Source organism: Canis lupus, chromosome 21 (assembly GCF_048164855.1).
Source record: "Canis lupus baileyi chromosome 21, mCanLup2.hap1, whole genome shotgun sequence".
Classification (NCBI taxonomy): Eukaryota; Metazoa; Chordata; class Mammalia; order Carnivora; family Canidae; genus Canis; species Canis lupus.
The window spans coordinates 54,476,092-54,493,362 of NC_132858.1; the positions used below are offsets into that span (position 1 = coordinate 54,476,092).

At 60.4% G+C, this 17,271-nt stretch overlaps 1 protein-coding gene across 4 annotated transcripts in view; it reads left to right on the plus strand.

Annotated features, from left to right (window-relative positions):
- GRB10 (growth factor receptor bound protein 10) overlaps positions 1 to 17,271 on the plus strand; it is a 157,021-nt gene that overhangs the window by 104,978 nt on the left and 34,772 nt on the right. For all 4 annotated transcript variants that reach the window (XM_072791706.1, XM_072791707.1, XM_072791708.1 and 1 more), the window contains one exon: positions 2,404 to 2,545. In XM_072791706.1, coding sequence (XP_072647807.1) covers positions 2,404 to 2,545 — 142 coding nt within the window. The remainder of the gene's footprint in view (positions 1 to 2,403; positions 2,546 to 17,271) is intronic.

The window sequence follows — 17,271 nt, forward strand, 5'->3', positions numbered from 1 at the left end:
CAGGGGACCTGCCTTAGTTTGGCTTTGACGACACTTGGGAGCTGCTGTAAAGTCAACGTGGGACTTGCTTTTTTATTTAAATATTTTATTTATTTATTCATGAGACACAGAGAGAGAGAGAGAGAGAGAGAGGCCGAGATTCGGCAGAGGGAGAAGCAGGCTCTTCACAGGGATGTGGGACTCGATCCCAGCACCCCGGGGTCATGCCCTGGGCCGAAGGCGGATGCTCAACCCCTGAGCCACCCAGGCATCCCCACTTTTTTTTTCTTTTAATTTTTAAGAAAAACGTGTTGAGTGTGAAATTCACGTAACAAAAAACCCAGCGCCGGAAGCGTATGAGGTGTTAGTACTCTCCAGGGTCGTGCCGCCACCCCCTCTACCTGGTTCCAGAAGTTTCCGCCGCTCCAGCGGAAGCCCCCTGCCACACAGCGGAGTCTGCGTGGCCCTGCTGCGGACGCCCTGTCAGCGTGCTTCCACGAGGGGAGTCCTTCTGTGTCTGGCCTTGTTCACGTAGCACGATGTCTGGTTGGATTTTTTTTTTTTTTTTTTTTTTTGAATAAAGGCTTATTTTTGAAAGAGCAGTTGCAGGTTCATAGCAAAGCTGAGAGAAATTGGTGAGCGCTTCCCGCAGCCCTGCGCCGTGCATCCCGCAGCAGGTGGCGGCACAGTGGGCGAGCCTGCGTGGATGCACGGCGGCCCTGGCGTCCTCGGTGTGCAGGAGGGCTGGCGCTCCTTGTTCAGTGGGTGCGCTTGGACACATGTACGATGATGCGAGTCCGTCCTTGGGCTACCATATGGGATAACCTCACTGCCCTAAATACGGGGCTTTTAGTATTTTCCAGAACAACCTCTGGGGAGCAGCTCTGGTGAACAACTAGAGCATCGGGGGTTGGTGTCTTCTGCATAAGTCAAAACACAATAAACCCCTCGTGCCGCGGGAGGTCACTGGTTCGTGCTTCGGGGCCGGGGTGCAGGACAGTGGGCCCGGCCGCACGGCCTCCTCTCTGCCCTTGGCACAGGGGACAGCGCGTCAGCCGGACGCGGTCATGGCAGAGGCTGGGGTGGGAGAAGCGGGATTCGTCCACAGGACACGGCCGCGTCCGCCGTGTTGAGCCCAGGGGCACAGCTGTGCCCTCCCGTGTGCCGACAGGGGGCCCCACTCCTGGGGGACGCCTGGTGGCCGGGGCACGACGCCGCCCGCAGCACCCAGGACAGGAAATGGAAGGCAACGCTCGGTTGTTTTTCGCTTCGACTTTGAACTTGCTTCTTCCGCTGTTTTCCTAACTGCCCCTGATTCCGTTACCGTGGGTGCCCGGCCTCGTCGTAGGACCCGCGGGTCTTGCAGCCTTGGGCGGACGTGCCCGCGGGTGGGCAGCGTGGTGCGCTCTCCGCGCTGCCTCGGGGTGGGGGGGCGCTGCGGGGAGTTTCCGAGGCTTCCGTGCTCTGGGGGGCACGCGGCACGGGGCGCTCGCCTCCGATGCATTCACTCCCGACCACCTTTTTGTACAAACGGGCATCGGTTCCACGATGCAGACGAGACGTGCAAAGCCGCTTCTCGTGTTTCCATGCGTTTGGAGGAGTGTTCGCTGCCAGGGCCCTGGGCAGTTATTCTCCTGAAAATGCTCCTTCTCACAAAGCCTCCTCGCCCACCGTTGCCGGGGAGCCGTCGGGGGGGCGGGGGGCTGGTACGTGTCCCGCACGGAGCGTCGTCTCTGCTGGGAGCGTTCGCACGGTGCTTCTCAGGCCCAGCTGTGCGGTGAGTGCGGGGATCTGGGCCCTGCGGGTCTGGAAATGGCAGCTTTAAAAGAAAAACCAGAAACAGACTTTTTGTTGCGGAATAACGCACGTACCATAAAATCGGCCGTCTCGACCGTAGGCAAACCAGTTCAAGGTGCTGCGTGTACTTCCGTCGCCGTGATCCCTGGGGCCTTGCTCACCCTGCAGGAGGGAGCCCCCCGCCCCCCGCTCCCTCCCCAGCACCCTGCCTGGTGCTAGCCGGGGGATGGTGACCCGTGACCCGAGGTGCCCCACGGACGTGCCATCCCGCGCCATCCGTCCTTCTGTGGCTGGCTTGTGTCGCCCGGCACCGTGTCCTCCGGCGTCATCCCGGTGGCAGCAGGTGTCTCCTTATGAGGGTGGAGCACATGTGCTTCCCCGTCCACGCGTCGATGCACGCCGTGGTCGCTCCGCCTCTTGACCGTGGGCACCAGGCCTGCTGGGAACCCGGTACCCGTATCTATTGGAGTTTCCTGGGCTACGTCCCCAGAGGCGGGATTATGGGATCGCTTCGGGAGACGGCGGCGCTTATTTATAGGTTACTTATTTATTGGGTTTATTATTATTATTATTACATATTTTTTTACGACGGCAGCTTTTAACCCGCGGTTGTGTCTCTCCCCCCAGACGCCTGCAGGAAGAAGACCAGCAGCTCAGAACCTCGTCTCTGCCGGCCATCCCCAACCCCTTCCCCGAGCTCTGCGGCCCCGGGAGCCCGCCGGTGCTGACGCGCGGCTCCCTACCTCCAGGCCAGGCAGCTGCCAAGCAGGTGAGCGAGCGCCCCTGGCTCGGGCGCCGGCAGGACGGACGCCGGGCTCATTGCCATGCGAGGAAGGGGGACAGCGGGGATCTCTCCTCTTCCTTCTTTGCCTCTTGCTACTTTTTGATTTATTGTCCAGAATTCCACTTGTTAGGTCAGGGGTGCATCTGCGTGTTGTAGAAAGGGGCTCATACAAATGGTGCGAAGTAACGACCTGGTGCTTAAAGATGAATTTTAGCTCCAAGAATATTCCGTTGGCTGGGATCTCTGGATGCATGAGGCGTTTCTCAGGCCCCTGACCGTCCAAGGGTTTGCGTTTGATGTTCCTGCCCTGGAATGTGACCTGCGCACGGAAGATTTTATTTATTTATTCATGAGAGATAGAGAGGCAGAGGGAGAAGCAGGCTCCCTGCAGGGAGCCCGATGCAGGACTCGATCCCAGGACCCCAGGATCACGCCCTGGGCCGAAGGCGGTGCTAAACCGCTGAGCCACCCGGGAATCCCCACAGCCACCTTTTTAAACTAACAGTTTCTACCTTAAAAATAGGCCTGTGAGCTGCATGTTCTGGAACCGCTGTGGCCTGGGGGAACCTGGGATGCGGAGGGCGTCTGTAACTTACCCCAGGTCACATCGTCAGGCTCTGTCCGTCCGGTCAGCGTGGCGGCTGCAGCCTGGGGAGGGAGACCCTGTCGTGCTGCCGTGTGGGCAGCGGTGGCTTAAGTAGGATGCCCACGACAGGAGCATCCGACCTTCACAGGATGGTCCCACTCGCCAAGGATTGTTCTGCGAAGTTTCCATATTTTATTTACTAATTTATTCCTCAAAACACCTTTAGGATTTAGGTACAAATGTTATTTCTGTTTTTTAGTTGGGAAATAAGCCCAGCTGTCGAGTGGGGCCCCGGGGTGAGCACTGGGGCCGAAAGGGACCCCGGGGTGAGTGGTGCGGTTGGGAGGGACCCTGGGGTGAGAATTGGGGCCAGAAAGGACCCCGGTGTGAGCGGCAGGGCCAGGAGGGACTCCGGGGTGAGTGGTAGGACTCTGGGGTGAGCAGCAGGGCTGGGTGGGACCCCAGGGTGAACGGTGGAGCCGGGAGGGACCCCGGGGTGAGTGGTGGGACCCCAGGGTGAGCGGCAGGGCTGGGTGGGACCCTGGGGTGAGCGGCGGGACCCCAGGATGAACAGTGGGGCCAAGAGGGACCCCGGGGTGAGCAGCGGGACCGTAGAGTGAACACTGGGGCTGGGTGGGACCCTGGGTTTAGCAGCAAGACACCAGGGTGTGCAGTGGGGCCGGGAGGGACCCCGGGGTGAGCATTGGGGCCAGTCAGACCTGACGCTGGGATCCAGAGGCTCTACCTTCAGCCATTAAACCCCGCGTTGCCCGGGACCCTGTTTATTTTCATGGGTTTGAACGACCCTTTGCCATGAACCAGAACCTCTCGTGTCCCCAAGCGCCATGGGCCCCCACCCATCCCCTCTCCCCGCATCCCCCCGCCCCACCGTGCGATGAGCACGCGGGGAGCCCGGTGTGTGGGGCGGCCCTGCCCCAGACACCTCCTGCCTCCAGGGGCTGCCCCGTCCGGTCCCACCATCGACGCCTGGAAGGTGAGGTAAGCGTCCCTGTGGGGCGGCCAGCGCCGGCTGGGCCGCGGCCGTGTCACATGCCTGCAGGACATCTGGGACGTCTGCCTCTCCGGTGACCTCTGCTGCAAATAAGGGTCTAGACAGGCTGTCTGTGGATTGGTCCCCGGGCTTGTTTACGGCCTCGCCCAGCCTAAAATAAGCCCAGGAAAATCTGCTCTGGCTCTGCCAGCGCCTGGCGAGAACGCGGGCCTCCACCCGCGCCCGACTGTCCAAGTCTGTCCGCGGAATCCGGAACCTCGGGAGCTGGCCTGCTGCTTCTCCCGGGACCGCAGCGTCTGCCTGGTGTCTGCCTTCTTGTCGCCGTCCCCGGCCGCGGCCCCGCAGGCCCAGGGCGCGGCTTCACGCTTCGGCGAGTCCACGTTCCCCGACGTGTCGCACGGGCTCGCGGGGCCGCGGCCGGGGCGCCCCGGGCTCTGACCCTTGATCCCGGGGGCCTGTGTCGCCGGCGCCGCGGTGGGGGCTGCCCCACGGAGCGCGATGGCGTGGCCGCCGGTGGTCTCCAGCCTCTGGGCCCTGCTGCCTGCTGGCCCGGAGAGGGGGAAGCCGGATGTGCTCATGCTGCCACGCGAGGGCCCGGGGAGCAGCTGGATGAGCGTCCGCTCGGGTCCCCCCAGAGGTGACGGCGCTCCAGCAGGCCCGCGGCACCGCCTCGCATGCTGGCTGGCACATGGTCACGTCGAGAAGAAAGTGTCTCGCTCTGTGGAAGGAGCTCGCTCGTGACCTGAGCCCGTCAGGGGCGGCGTGTGTCTGCCCACGAGTCCGAAGGGGACGAGGAAGTAGAGGTGTGTGGCCAGGCCCACGCGGGGCTCCCGTGCCGGCCGAGCGCCGCGTGCAGACACCTCCCCTCCCACCTCCCTGGGGGTCCTTCCGTGACCCTCGCCGGCTGCTTGGGGGCAGGAGTGTCGGGTGTGGGGTCTGCACACCCCAGCTCTGAGAGCCGCCCCTGTGACACGCCGCCGCCTCCAGGGAGGACATCCATGCATGCAGGGGTGTGTGGCTGCGGGCAGGGCCCCAGGATGGACAGCTGAGGGGGGGCAGGGGCCCTGATGAGGTCACAGGCTCGCAGGGGGGCCCTCACCAGGGGGAGGAGCCCTCAGCCCCACCACTGTGGCAGCACTTCCAACTCCCCCGTCCCGCCGTCCCCTGTGGTCCCCGAGGCTGGCAAGTCGGCTGCAGCGTGGGCCCTGCTGTCCCGGGGCTTAGTGTGATGATGTCGGCAGGGTGACTCGCTCCCTCAGGTGCAGGCAGATGGGGCAGCCGGTGGCCGAGGAGGTGGTGCTGCTGATGAACCGTCAGGGCCCCCGCGGCCTCCCCGGGCATCCCCCTGGTCGGGGTGTGACCCCACTGCGGCCGGTCCGGTGTGTATGGCTGGAGTGATGGCAAGGGCCACGTGTGCGTGCCCCCCAAGTGTGCACAGCCCTGCCCCCGGGGGTGGTGCCGGGGGTGGGGCCTGCAGGCAGGTGCAGGTGGGTGGTGGAGTGATGTGTGCATACCCCCAAGTGTGTGTGGCCCTGCCCCCAGGGGCAGGTGCAGGTGGATGATGGGGCAGGCCCCCCACGGGGTGGAGCGATGGCGAGGGCCGCGTGTGTGCCCCCTGAGTGTGCACAGCCTTGCCCCTGAGGGTGGTGCCAGGGATGGGGCCCGCGGGCAGGTGCAGGTGGGTGGTGCAGGAGGCTGAGAAGGGAGGGGGAAGGGGCAGGGGGCCGCACAGAGGAGCGCCGCCGAAGGGAAGAACAGGGATGCTCCCAGAAACATCTCTATTTCCCAATTTAAGGCTGCCTTGCTAGCTTGATGGGAACGTCTGGAAGGCCCTGTCCGGGTGGCCTTCCTCCCAGCGCAGGGGTTTCCATGGAGCTGCCTGTGACCCGTTAGAGCAGGTTTCTCCGCTGCTGTTAATTCAAACACAATTAATCACACGTTTAACCCCATTTCTAATAGGGCGTGAACGCTGTCCCCGCTCCAGTCCACACTCTCCCCCCTTTGCTTACTTTCAAAAATTAATTTTCTGGAACTGAATTAATTGCCTTGCACTGGGTTCTGCCCGTTACTGATGATCCAGCGTGGGCCTCCCGAGGCTCTTGCTACCGTTTAACGAACGCGCCGCTGCATCAGACCGTCTTTGGCAGGAAAAACTAGCGGCCGTGGCCAAGTGCGGGGGCAGCTTCGTGGAGCGCGCCCGTGTGGACGTGCCGGGCCTCCCGCTTCTCCCGCCTGGGCCGGGCGTCGCCCCGGAGCCCGCGGCTTCTCGTGGGCGCCCACCCCGGGGGCCTCACCGCCCGCTGCACGAGCCCTCTTTCTCAGCGCCTGCGGCACGTGCCCACGTCGGCTTTCTGGAACCTCGGGGCCCGGACGCGTCGGGAGGAGGCCCAGGGAGGTGCAGCCTGAGGGCTGGGGTCCCCGAGGGCCGTGAACGGTGCTGCGGACACTTGGGGCCGTCGCAGGATCGTCTGGGGCGGGAGCCCAGGAGAGGGGTGCTCCGGCCCCCGGTGGGACAGGGGTCGCTGCCCCCTGGCGACAGTCACTTTACCAGTGCGAGTCTATACCCATCGGCTCATCCCCGCCGTCCTCGGGGCGAAGCCCTCTTTACCCAGCGTCGCTCAGGCTGCTTCCCTGGGGCGCCTGGGGGCTCGGTCGGCAAAGCATCTGCCCTCGGCCCAGGTCACGGCCCCGGGGTCCTGGGATCCAGCCCCGTGTCAGACCCCGCACTCAGCGGCCACTCCGCTTCTCCCTCTGCCCTCCCCCCAACTCGTGGTCTCTCTGGTGCGCTCTCTCAAATAAATAAAATCTTAAAAAAAAAAAATGTAAAGAAAAAACCTAACCGATTGGTCTTCCTGTCCTGATTTCACTCCCTGGTTTCTCGGGAGTGAGGAACGGCGGCTGCCACCACCGCGGGGCTGCACCCCTGCCCTCCCCCTGCCCCCCTCGCCTTCCGGCTCCCTCCATGCCCATCCACCTCCATGCAGTCGCGTAGCTTCCCTGAAAGGTTTCCTTGGGAGGAATGTAATAAACTGTCTTTATTAGTTTTTAAAATGTCACGTTTTGGGCGGCCCGGGTGGCTCAGCGGTTTAGCCCCACCTTTGGCTCAGGGCATGACCCTGGGGTCCTGGGATCGAGTCCCACATCGGACTCCCTGCATGGAGCCTGCTTCTCCCTCTTCCTGTGTCTCTGTCCCTCTCTCTGTCTCACGAATAAATAAACAAAATCTAATAAATAAACAAATAAACTGTCGAGTCTGCAAACGAGCGATCACGTGCCGCCCCCGGAGCGGCTCACTCAGCAGAGGCCGACGAGTGCTCCGGGGGGCGTCCGGGGCAGCACGGGGTAGCCCCGTCCCGTCCTGCCGCTCAGAGGTCCCCACGGCCCCTGCCCCCTGGCCGCCGGCCTCCCTCATGGTCCCGTAACGCAGCAGCCAGGGCGGGTCACGTGTGCAGAGGGGACCCAGGCTTCAGGTCGGCAGTGTTCCCGGGGCGCCCAGCAGCGCTCCGCACAAACAGGAGCCCGTCTCGCCAAACCAAAACGCGCACGTGTGTGACATTTCGTTCCTCCGGAGGGTACCGTGGCATAAACCAGAGCAAGCAAGCGGAGCCCACGCGTGACGCAAGCATCGCTGCCCGTTCCTCCTGCCGTTGCACCTGCTGCCATGGAAGGCTCTGGAAGCTGGGACGCTCGCTGTGGCTCCTGTCCCGGTCCTGGGGGAGGTGCAGCGTCGGCAGCTCTGAGGCCGAGCGCCTCGGGAGTCGGTGTGCGGGACAGAGAGGCGCTAAGGAGCGCGGGTGGGCTCAGCCTCGGGACTGCGTGAGAACCAGAGGGACGCAGGGCCTGAGTCCTGCTCGCGAGTCTCCGTGGCTGCTGTGACCCTGCCCTCGTGCGTCAGCCACGCATCAGTCTGGGCCTCAGGCCGCGACGTGTGTCTTCCTGGGGATGGGCCCGCCCAGGCCTTCTGGATCCAGAGCAGCGGCTGACTCTTCGGCCCCCGGCCTCCCCCCGCATGTCGCCCAGTGACAGAGAGCCTTGTGCCCCCTTTTCTTACCTGCGCTTTCTGGAAGCCTCATTACCTGAGTCATGAGACGGAAACGTGCAGGCCCGCGACGGTTGGGGAGGACCACATTCCATCACCTTCTTGGAAACTCCCGTTCCCTGCTGGTTTAGGAGGCACCTGAAGAAAGCCCACTGACGGGGGTGGGGGACAGCCTGGAGCTTCCCAGACGATTCCAGTCGCGGGTCCACGAGGTCCATGACATGCTTCCCTGGGACTCTCCGTGGGAAAGGGTGCCGGGTGGTCCGGAGCATCTTTCAGAGCTGTGTGGGAATAGCACTAACCTCCAGGTGTCTCGGGCACTCGGCGGCAGCCGGAGAACGCCCCACGCAGGGGACGCTTGCAGCCACCTGGTGAGCCGCGCGCCTGAGGGGAGTCCCATCAGGAAACTCCGTGGAATCCCCCCCGCTGGGCTTTCTCCAGACCGTAAATATCTGTGAAAATAGAAGCTCTCTGAACTTGTGAGGCCTCACGCGGGTCCTGGATCGCGGCATCAAAGCTCCCATGGCATCCGGGGGAGGCCTCGCAGGGTGAGCGTTTCCATCACCCGTCTTCCCCAAATGCGCCTGTTCCCCCAAATCCGAGAACACGAGGTGGTGTTCCCGGGCCCGCTAACGGGCTCGATCTTGCTGCTGCTGCTGCTGCTGCTGAAGTTTCCTTTGGAGCAGGGGTTGCTAGAAAACGAACTTCGGCCCGTTGCGTTGCCCGCGTCGACGGCTCTGCTGCAGGTGCCCGGGAGCACCCTCGTCCCCTTCGCTTGCATTCGTGTTTCTCACTGGTTCACGCAGCAGGAGAGCCTGTCATGCCCGTGCGGTGTGGGCATCTGTGTCTCAGGACTATCCGTGACTGCCCGGGGCACATGTGGTTCCACTGGCCGCTCTCCCAGTGCGTCCTCGCCTCACAGGTCCAGGTAAAGCGCTCCGGGAGCTTGCGGGGGCACAAGCGTGTCGTCACGTTCTGAATCCTTTCCCGCAGGCAAGTTCCCGGGAGCCGGCTTCCCGTGCAGGCTCGTGAGCGTTCATTGCCCTGGTGCGTGTTGTGATAGGGGTTTGTGAGGGCCTGTTGGCTTGACGATCGCCTCCCGGGTGGAGGGAGCGTCAGCAGTTTTGGGCCCTGACTCTGCACCAGGACCATCACTAGACCAGGCGGCTTCCTGTGCCCGACGGTTCCTCACGGCAGCGCAGGGTGGCCCTGGAAGGGCGTGGGTCTGGCTGAGCCGACACTGGCCTGTCCCCAGGAGCCCACGGCCTGCTGGGCGAGACCAACGCCAGCTGGTCCGCAGGGGCGCGTGACTGCCGGCGGGCCAGGTGTGCGAGCCGGACGCTTCCCTGTGCGGGGGAGCTATGAGCTAGCGTAGCCCCGGGATTGAAGGATGAGAAGCTGATCGTGGGCTTGGAGGGGGAGAATGTTCCAGAAGGGGGAGGGGGGGCCTTCACAAAGGGCCTGGACGTTAGGACCTAGAGTCGGCTAAGAATTCCATCCCAGGTGCAAAAGAGAGTCCACCAGGTGTCGGATAGAGGGGTGCGGAGCAGCTTTGCATTTTGGGGAGGTTCCCTTTAGTTCGTGGTGTGCAGGATAGGGTGGCACTCGGAGAGGGGGCGTGGCATGGGTTCGGCCACCATGCACGCGGGCTCGGGAGCCCATGGCCTTTGGATGAGGACCAGGGTGCTGAGGCTGGAGAGAATGGGCTGGGTTTGAGCAAAATCACAGGATCTAGTGATTTCTTGCTCTCCCCTCCTTGTCCGGGCACTTCTGCTTTTTCTCCTTTAAGGGTAAATCTGATCTGGAGCTCTGATCCTGGCTCCTAAATTCCATTCTCCACCAAAAGGGTGCTGAGCAAGCGCTTGAAGAAAGAGGAGGCACGTCCCAGGCTCAGAGGGCAAGAGGAGGGTGGTCACTTACGGACGCGGAGAAACCTGGCAGGTGCCACCAGGGCCCAGTGTCCTGAGCCAGCGTCCGCTGGGGCCCCACGGCGTCTCGTGGGTGTGTGACGCCAAAGATGTGAACCGGGACTGGGGGGTAGTCCATGAAATGGCGGGGGCTCTGCAAAGTGTGACGGTCACAGAAGACCCCAGAAAACTCACTCTCCGGGTGACAGACGAACCCCAAAATGGTGCTGTTGCCTTTCCTAAAAGGGACGTCGGTTGGACCTTGGCTGAATTTGCAGGCGCGCATGTCGGCTGGAGGGAGCGTACTGGTGGACTTTCCTGATTTCAGTCCTGACGCTGTGCTTACGAGGGAGAGTGCCACGTGTCGGAGGCACAGGCCGCGGGGTAGACGGGCCACCCCGATGACCAGGTGCGGAAAGAGAACAGGATGAAGCAGACGGAGCCAACGCTAGTCCTGGGGAACCCACGTGAAGAACATACAGAAAACCTTATACCGCCTTTTATAGGTTTTCTGGAAGCCTGAGATTCTCACAAGATAAAATGCTAGAGAATGAGAAATCCTGTTTCAAACCCAAAACATGCCTCTTAAGTGAACAGATTTTTTTTTTCACTGTGCTTTTCTCCCACGGGGCAAACAGCCTAGGAGACAGGAGACATAAGTCAGGCCACCGCCGCTTCTGCGCACGGCTCCAGGAGGATGGGCAGGTGCGCCCGGGCGGCCTGTCCCCGGAGCCGCGCTTCCAGGAGGGGAGTCGATCGAGAGCACCCTGCTGCTCTTTCCTCCCTGTTCTTTTCAGGAGAAATGGAATATCCGTGGTTTTGGTGGCATAACGTGCCAAGTGGATTCGCATGTGCCGTGCTCTGCTTTCCTGCGTATAAGCTTCGTCCGAGGGAAGGAGATTCTCAAAGCTTCAGTCCTGGGGCCTCAGACTGTGGGAGGTTCCCAAGCAGGTAAACGGGGAGGAGTAAACAGACTGAGTTTCCTCAAAGGCAGTGCCCCCTCCGTGCTGCTCCGCTGGCGGGTGTGTGCTCACGGCTCCAAGCGCCGCAGGGGGTGACCGTGCTGTAATGACGTCTGCACCAACCCTGTGGGCCTGACATGCAGGTGCCCCCTTGTGATCTTTTAAATTTGTTCGAGTGGATTTTTAGGGCCATCACGCGGCTGTTTGCCAGGTGGGCTCTGTCAACTGTGCGGGACTAAGCACGTGTCCTAGCAGGCAGGCCCGCTGCTGCGTGGTCCAGGGTGGGGAGGAGCCACGGACTCCTCGGAGCCGGGAGCACCCTCCTGCTGGGGGGCCCAGGGCTGGAGACACACAGGCAGCTGTGGGGAGCCCAAGCTTTGTGCGGGGTGGGTGTTGCTTCTCACTGAATGGAAATAATCACGCCTGACCTCTTGCCCCACTGCCTGTTGGCTGCCGAGGTGGGCTGCAGCCAGCGGGTTGTGAGTGCACCTGCTTTTTGTAGTTTGGAGGAAGCTCTTGATGCTCCCCTGGCCTTGCACACCCATGGGGCGGGGCCGGCTGAGCTGCACTGGCAGCCATGTGGTCGGGGGCTGTACTGCTGTGGCCACCTCTCCCCACACTGCCTCCCCTGGGAGCACATGCTGGTGTCCAGGTCCTGGAACAGGGGTGCCAGAGGGCTGCTGGCGGGGGGGGGAGGGGCAGTCCAGGGCGGCTCCTGCTGGCTGCCAGTGCCCCAGAGGACACCCCCAAGGAGGGGGCCCTAGAAGAGCTGTTGGGAGCTGCTGGAGCAGAGTTCAGAGTAGGCCCAGGGATATGGTGCACGTGGGTGCCCGGCGGATACAGTGCACGGCAGGGGCACAGGGATATCGTGCACAGGGGGTGCACAGGGATACAGGGCACGGCAGGGGCTGAGGGATACAGTGCATGGCAGATATGGTGCACAGCGGGTGCACAGGGATACAGGGCACGGCAGGGGCACAGGGATATGGTGCACAGCGGTTGCACAGGGATATGGTGCATGGCGGATACAGTGCATGGCAGGTGCACAGTGGATACGGTGCACTGCAGGCGCACAGGGATATGGTGCACGGTGCATACGGTGCACGGTGGGTGCATGGTGGATACAGTGCACAGCAGGTACACAGAGATACGGTATATAACAGGTGCACAGGGATATGGTGCACGGTGGATACAGTGCATGGCGGGTGCACAGCAATACAGGGCACAGCAGGTGCACAGGGATATGGTGCACAGGGATACGGTCCATGGTGTGTGCACAGGGATACAGTCCACGGCAGATACACAGGGATACGGGGGATGGCAGGTGCTGACTGCTATGACCCGTTACATGAAGGGAAAGAGCCTTATTCCATCAAGACTCCGTCTAACCTAGAGCGTAACTGGTGAGCAGCTCTGGATGTGTGAGGTTCCGAAACCCTGAATTGTGTTGCTGAAAGCAGAATGTGCGCGGGTCCTTCGAGAACCAGGGGAGATCTCGTTGCCAGTAATTGTCATGCACCAAGTCTCGTGCAGCAGCCAGAATAGGAGGTACAGACTGTGACGGGGTGGGTGAGGAAAAACGTGCGAGGAAAACCCACATCCGGACAAGGGCTGGTGTCACTCTGGGTCAACCTCACAGTGTGACGATTTTGAGTTACTTTAGGGTGACTTTGGTTGTTAAGACATAGAAGTCTCAGGATCCATCTCATCCCACTGGATTGTCAGGTCTAGACGCACATCTGTGCCTGTGGTTTCCCTGGTCTGGGGTGATGCGGGTGTTCTCCGGTGGCCCCAGGGACGTTGTTCTTCTGGGCGGCCGGCTCTGTGACCCGGATCCCCTACAGACCCGTGGGCTCTTATTCTGTATCCATCCCTGCGGGGTCATTGGAGCTGCTTCAGGGAAGGGCAAACGGCTTCTGTACAAACTGAGGATGTTGAAGTAGGCGGACTGTGCATCCTCCCCAAGACTAGAGGAACCGGGCCATCTGTCCGTCCTAAGACTAGAGGAACCGGGCCCATCTGTCCATCCCCGAGACTAGAGGAACCGGGGACCGTCTGTCCATCCCAAGACTAGAGGAACCGGGGACCGTCTGTCTGTACCCAAGACTAGAGGAACCGGCAACCGTCTGTCCGTCCCCAAGACTAGAGGAACTGAGACCTTCTGTCCGTCCCCAGAGTAGAGGAACCGGGCCCGTCTGTCCATCCCAAGACTAGAGGAACGGGGCCCATCTGTCTATCCCCAAGACTAGGTTCCGTCTATCCATCCCCAAGACTAGAGGAACCGGGACCATGTGTCCGTCCCAAGACTAGAGGAACTGGGGACCGTCTATCTGTCCCCAAGACTAGAGGAACCAAGGACCGTCTATCCGTCCCCAGAGTAGAGGAACCAGGCCCGTCTGTCTGTCCTGAGACTAGAGGAACCGGACCTGTCTGTATATCCCCTGAGACTAGAGGAACTGGGCCTGTCTGACATGAATCTTCCCCGAGAATGCTTGCGACCTACCCCAGGTCACATCCAGCGGTCAGGTTTTGGTAGCATCTGTGGACGCGTCTCTGCAGCACTTGGCACCTGTGCGCATCCAGAACTGCTTGCTCGTCCAGCATCTGTGAGCCCCCCTTGCCATCGCATCCTCTCTGTGCCGCTCTCCCCTCTCTCGGGACCGCTGTGCCTGGAGGACCCTTGGCTGCCTCTGTGCCTCGCGCTCCAGCAGCGCGCTGGCCGCACGTGACGTCGCTGCACCCCAGCACCAGGTGCCATCCGGGTGCTCCCGCACACCTGCGAGCAGAACCTACAGGTGGTTCTGCATCCCACACTCCCGTGTGCTGGTCTGTGTCCCCATCAAGTGAAGGGTCATGAGGTCGGGATTTTAGTCTTAAGGACCATGTCGCCAGCACCCGGGTGCCTGGCCGGGAGGTTCTCAGGAAACATCCGCTGAATGGATGGTGGTGCTGGAATCCCACCCGCCGTGGAGGCGGGCCTGAAATCTGGAGAGGTTCCGACCCATCTGAGGCGGGTCTTGGAATAGGCTTCTCGGTCACCTGCCAGGCTCCGTGTTTCAGAGTAAGTGCAGTTGCTCCTAGAAAGCAAATCTCCGGGATCCCTGGGTGGCGCAGCGGTTTGGCGCCTGCCTTTGGCCCAGGGCGCGATCCTGGAGACCCGGGATCGAATCCCACGTCGGGCTCCCGGTGCATGGAGCCTGCTTCTCCCTCTGCCTGTGTCTCTGCCTCTCTCTCTCTCTGTGACTATCATAAATAAATAAAAAAAAAAAAAAAGAAAGCAAATCTCCTTGCTGTCTTACTCACGGGAGTCCCACGTGGAATGCTGTAGCATTGATTATTTTGATGTGTGTTGTAGGTCACAAAGTGCTGTGATTGGACCGCGTCCGGCCTCTATAGCTCAAGTTTCTGCCTTGAGGCTCATGGTTCCACAGCGGGTTTCTGTTGACGTTGCTGCTGAGGCTCCCGGGACGACTCCTGTCACCAGGAGAGAGAATGTTACACTAAATGAGCGTAAATGAGCTCCTCTGTAGTAAAAAGGCATGTTCTTACGCTCTCCTCGTTCTGCATCTTTTAAATTTGTGGCCCTTTATTTAGATGTCTTTATGATGCCAGAGGGTGTGACTCGTGGAGCCGTGGAACCTGCCTGGCCAGGTGGGAATCATGCTCACGCCAGCACCTGGGCTCTGCACCCAGGATTGGCCTTCGGCTCTTTGTCCTCGTTGGTATAAGGGCCATCCTCTCCGTGGCAGCACAGGGCCTCCCTGTGAATTGAGTGCATGCGGGGCCCACCTGCCCCTATTAATGGCCTGCAACCCACTCTTATTATAGAGAGAGCAGAAATGATCGTTCTTGTGCGTAGATCTGTGGTCAGTTAATGGCTGGTAGGTGGGAGGACAGATCGATGGTAGAGAAAGGAGTGAGAGCTGATGGCAGATAGTCGATTCCCAGCAGTATAATTGCTGGATCAAAAGATGTATGTGTGATTCATGCCTAGAAATTCATTTTTCTAACCATCGTCAAAGGGCAATCTGTCCCTTCCAGTAGAATGAGAAGGTGCCAGGGCTTGGCTGTTCTCCTGGTCCCAGTACAGAGTGATCCGGGACGGGCGTCCTATACCGCTGTTCCCGGTGACAGAGGCAGCCTCCCGGGCAACCCATCACTTGGATTGGCTATTTCTGTAGCTTCAAGGAACTCCAGCAGATGTCTGGGGGTGAAGGAACAGCCCTGAAGAGAGAGGGCATTTGGTTTCCTCCCCGCCCCGAGTCTCAGGCCTTGACAGTCGGAGGGTGGCGTAAGGCAGATGCGGCCACGTTCAGGCACTTCCTTTTTTCAGTGTTGGATCTCCCGAACCCGTGTTGCGTGGAAACTTTGGTTTTCCTGGTTGAGCGGGGTTACGGCCGACTGTGGTGTTCAGGGTGACGTATCCGTTCCCACAGCGCCATGGTCGGAAGGAAGCAAAATAAAAGGCCCTGCTTCGTCCGACAGACACGAAGGTATGCAGGCTGGAGGTCGTCCGTCATCCTCAGCTACAGATTTTTGCTTGGGTTGTTGGATTTTTAGTTCTACAAAAAGCAACCCCGGAGGCTAAGTGGTGCCAGCGAATGTCCTGCTTTCTAAGAGGATTTGTTACTAAGTCTTGACAATCATTATTTTTGTAATTCTGTAATCTCACCCTACTGGTATATAAGCCTACTTTCTCCAGGATAAGGCATTCCAGGGGGTATATGCTATCTGAGCTTCAGTCGTTGGCTCCCCCCTGGCCCTGACCAGATACCAGTCAGCCCTTCCTCCGGGTCCTGTGTCCTTTCCTGGTGGCCGTGTCTCTGCCCTCCTGCTCCACCAGCCTACTGGCCGGGCTGCAGCGGAGGGGACAGCTCTACTGGCCCGGCAGGCGGTGGCCTACAGGGCTGCGTGCGGGCTGCCTGAGGCCCTGACCTTGCTGATGCGGTGCTGCTGCTGCTGCTGCGGGGTCACCGCTGGCCTCAGAGAGGCAGCTGGTGGCTCCCCTGTCCCAGATTACAGTAACAGCTGCCCTGCTTACCCGTAGGCTCAGGCAAGACTTTTTCCGAAACCAGATGACAATAAATAAAATACACTCTGACATGACCTGAGAAGTACGGTTCTCCTAATAGGGACAACACGTTGGCCTAAAGGTAGATGCAGAACCTTGAAGAGGTTCAGATTGTTTTGGGGAGCCCCTCTTGGTGGGCGGCCTGACCTGCTCATACAAGACAGAGAGGTGGTCATTGGGGAGGTGCCAGGTCACTTCCCTGAGCTCGCAAATCATGTGGCCACGCAGCAGAGAGCATGGGCATGGACATGGGCCTGTGGTGGTCTGCTCCGTGGGCCTCCGCAGAAGCACACTTGCCTGGGGCTCGTCCACACGGGCCGGCCTAACAGGGCTCCGCCTCCGTGCGTGGGATAATCTGTTCAACCCCAGCAGTGATCGAACCAGCCACTGCTGCCTGTTTTGGATCTGAAACATCCTGCATCTCAAATATCCCTCAAGACAGAGGCTGAATGGAGTAGGGATAGTCCTGTGAAGATAATCATGCACGGCCTGTCTTATCTCCACAACCGTGTGCGCCGTGGGCGGTGGTCGGCGATGGGATAAGACACCAGCCACACGGTGAGTGAGAGGACGGGGTGCCCATCCTTATTCTCACACAGTATTTGTTATAATTTTATTTTAGAATAAGTTCAGACCTCCAGAGAACTCGTAGTAATAACACAAAGGACTCTCATAGGTTGTGTCCCCTGATTCCCTAATTGGCAACCTATTGCCACATTTTAAATATTTATTTGAGAGAGAGAGAGTGAGCAAGAGAGAGTGAGCTTGAGCCAGGGCGAGGGGCAGAGGGAGAGGGAGCATCCCCAGCAGACTCCCCACGAGGCACAGATCCCAACACGGGGCTCCGTCCCATGACCCTAGATCATGACCTCAGCCAAAACCAAGAGTTGATGCTGAACCAAGTGAGCCACCCAGACGTCCTGCTGCGCTGTTTCCACTGCATGTGTATATACACATATACACGCACGTAGGTCTGGTGGGGCGAGGGCATCGGCCCCCCCATGCAGTCGAAAATCCGAATATAACCCAAGTCCCTCAAAACCTCCCTACTACTAGCCTGCCTTTGGCTTTGGCAGAAGCCACAGGAATGATAGACGAACACATATTCTACGCTGTATTCTTGCCATAAAGTAA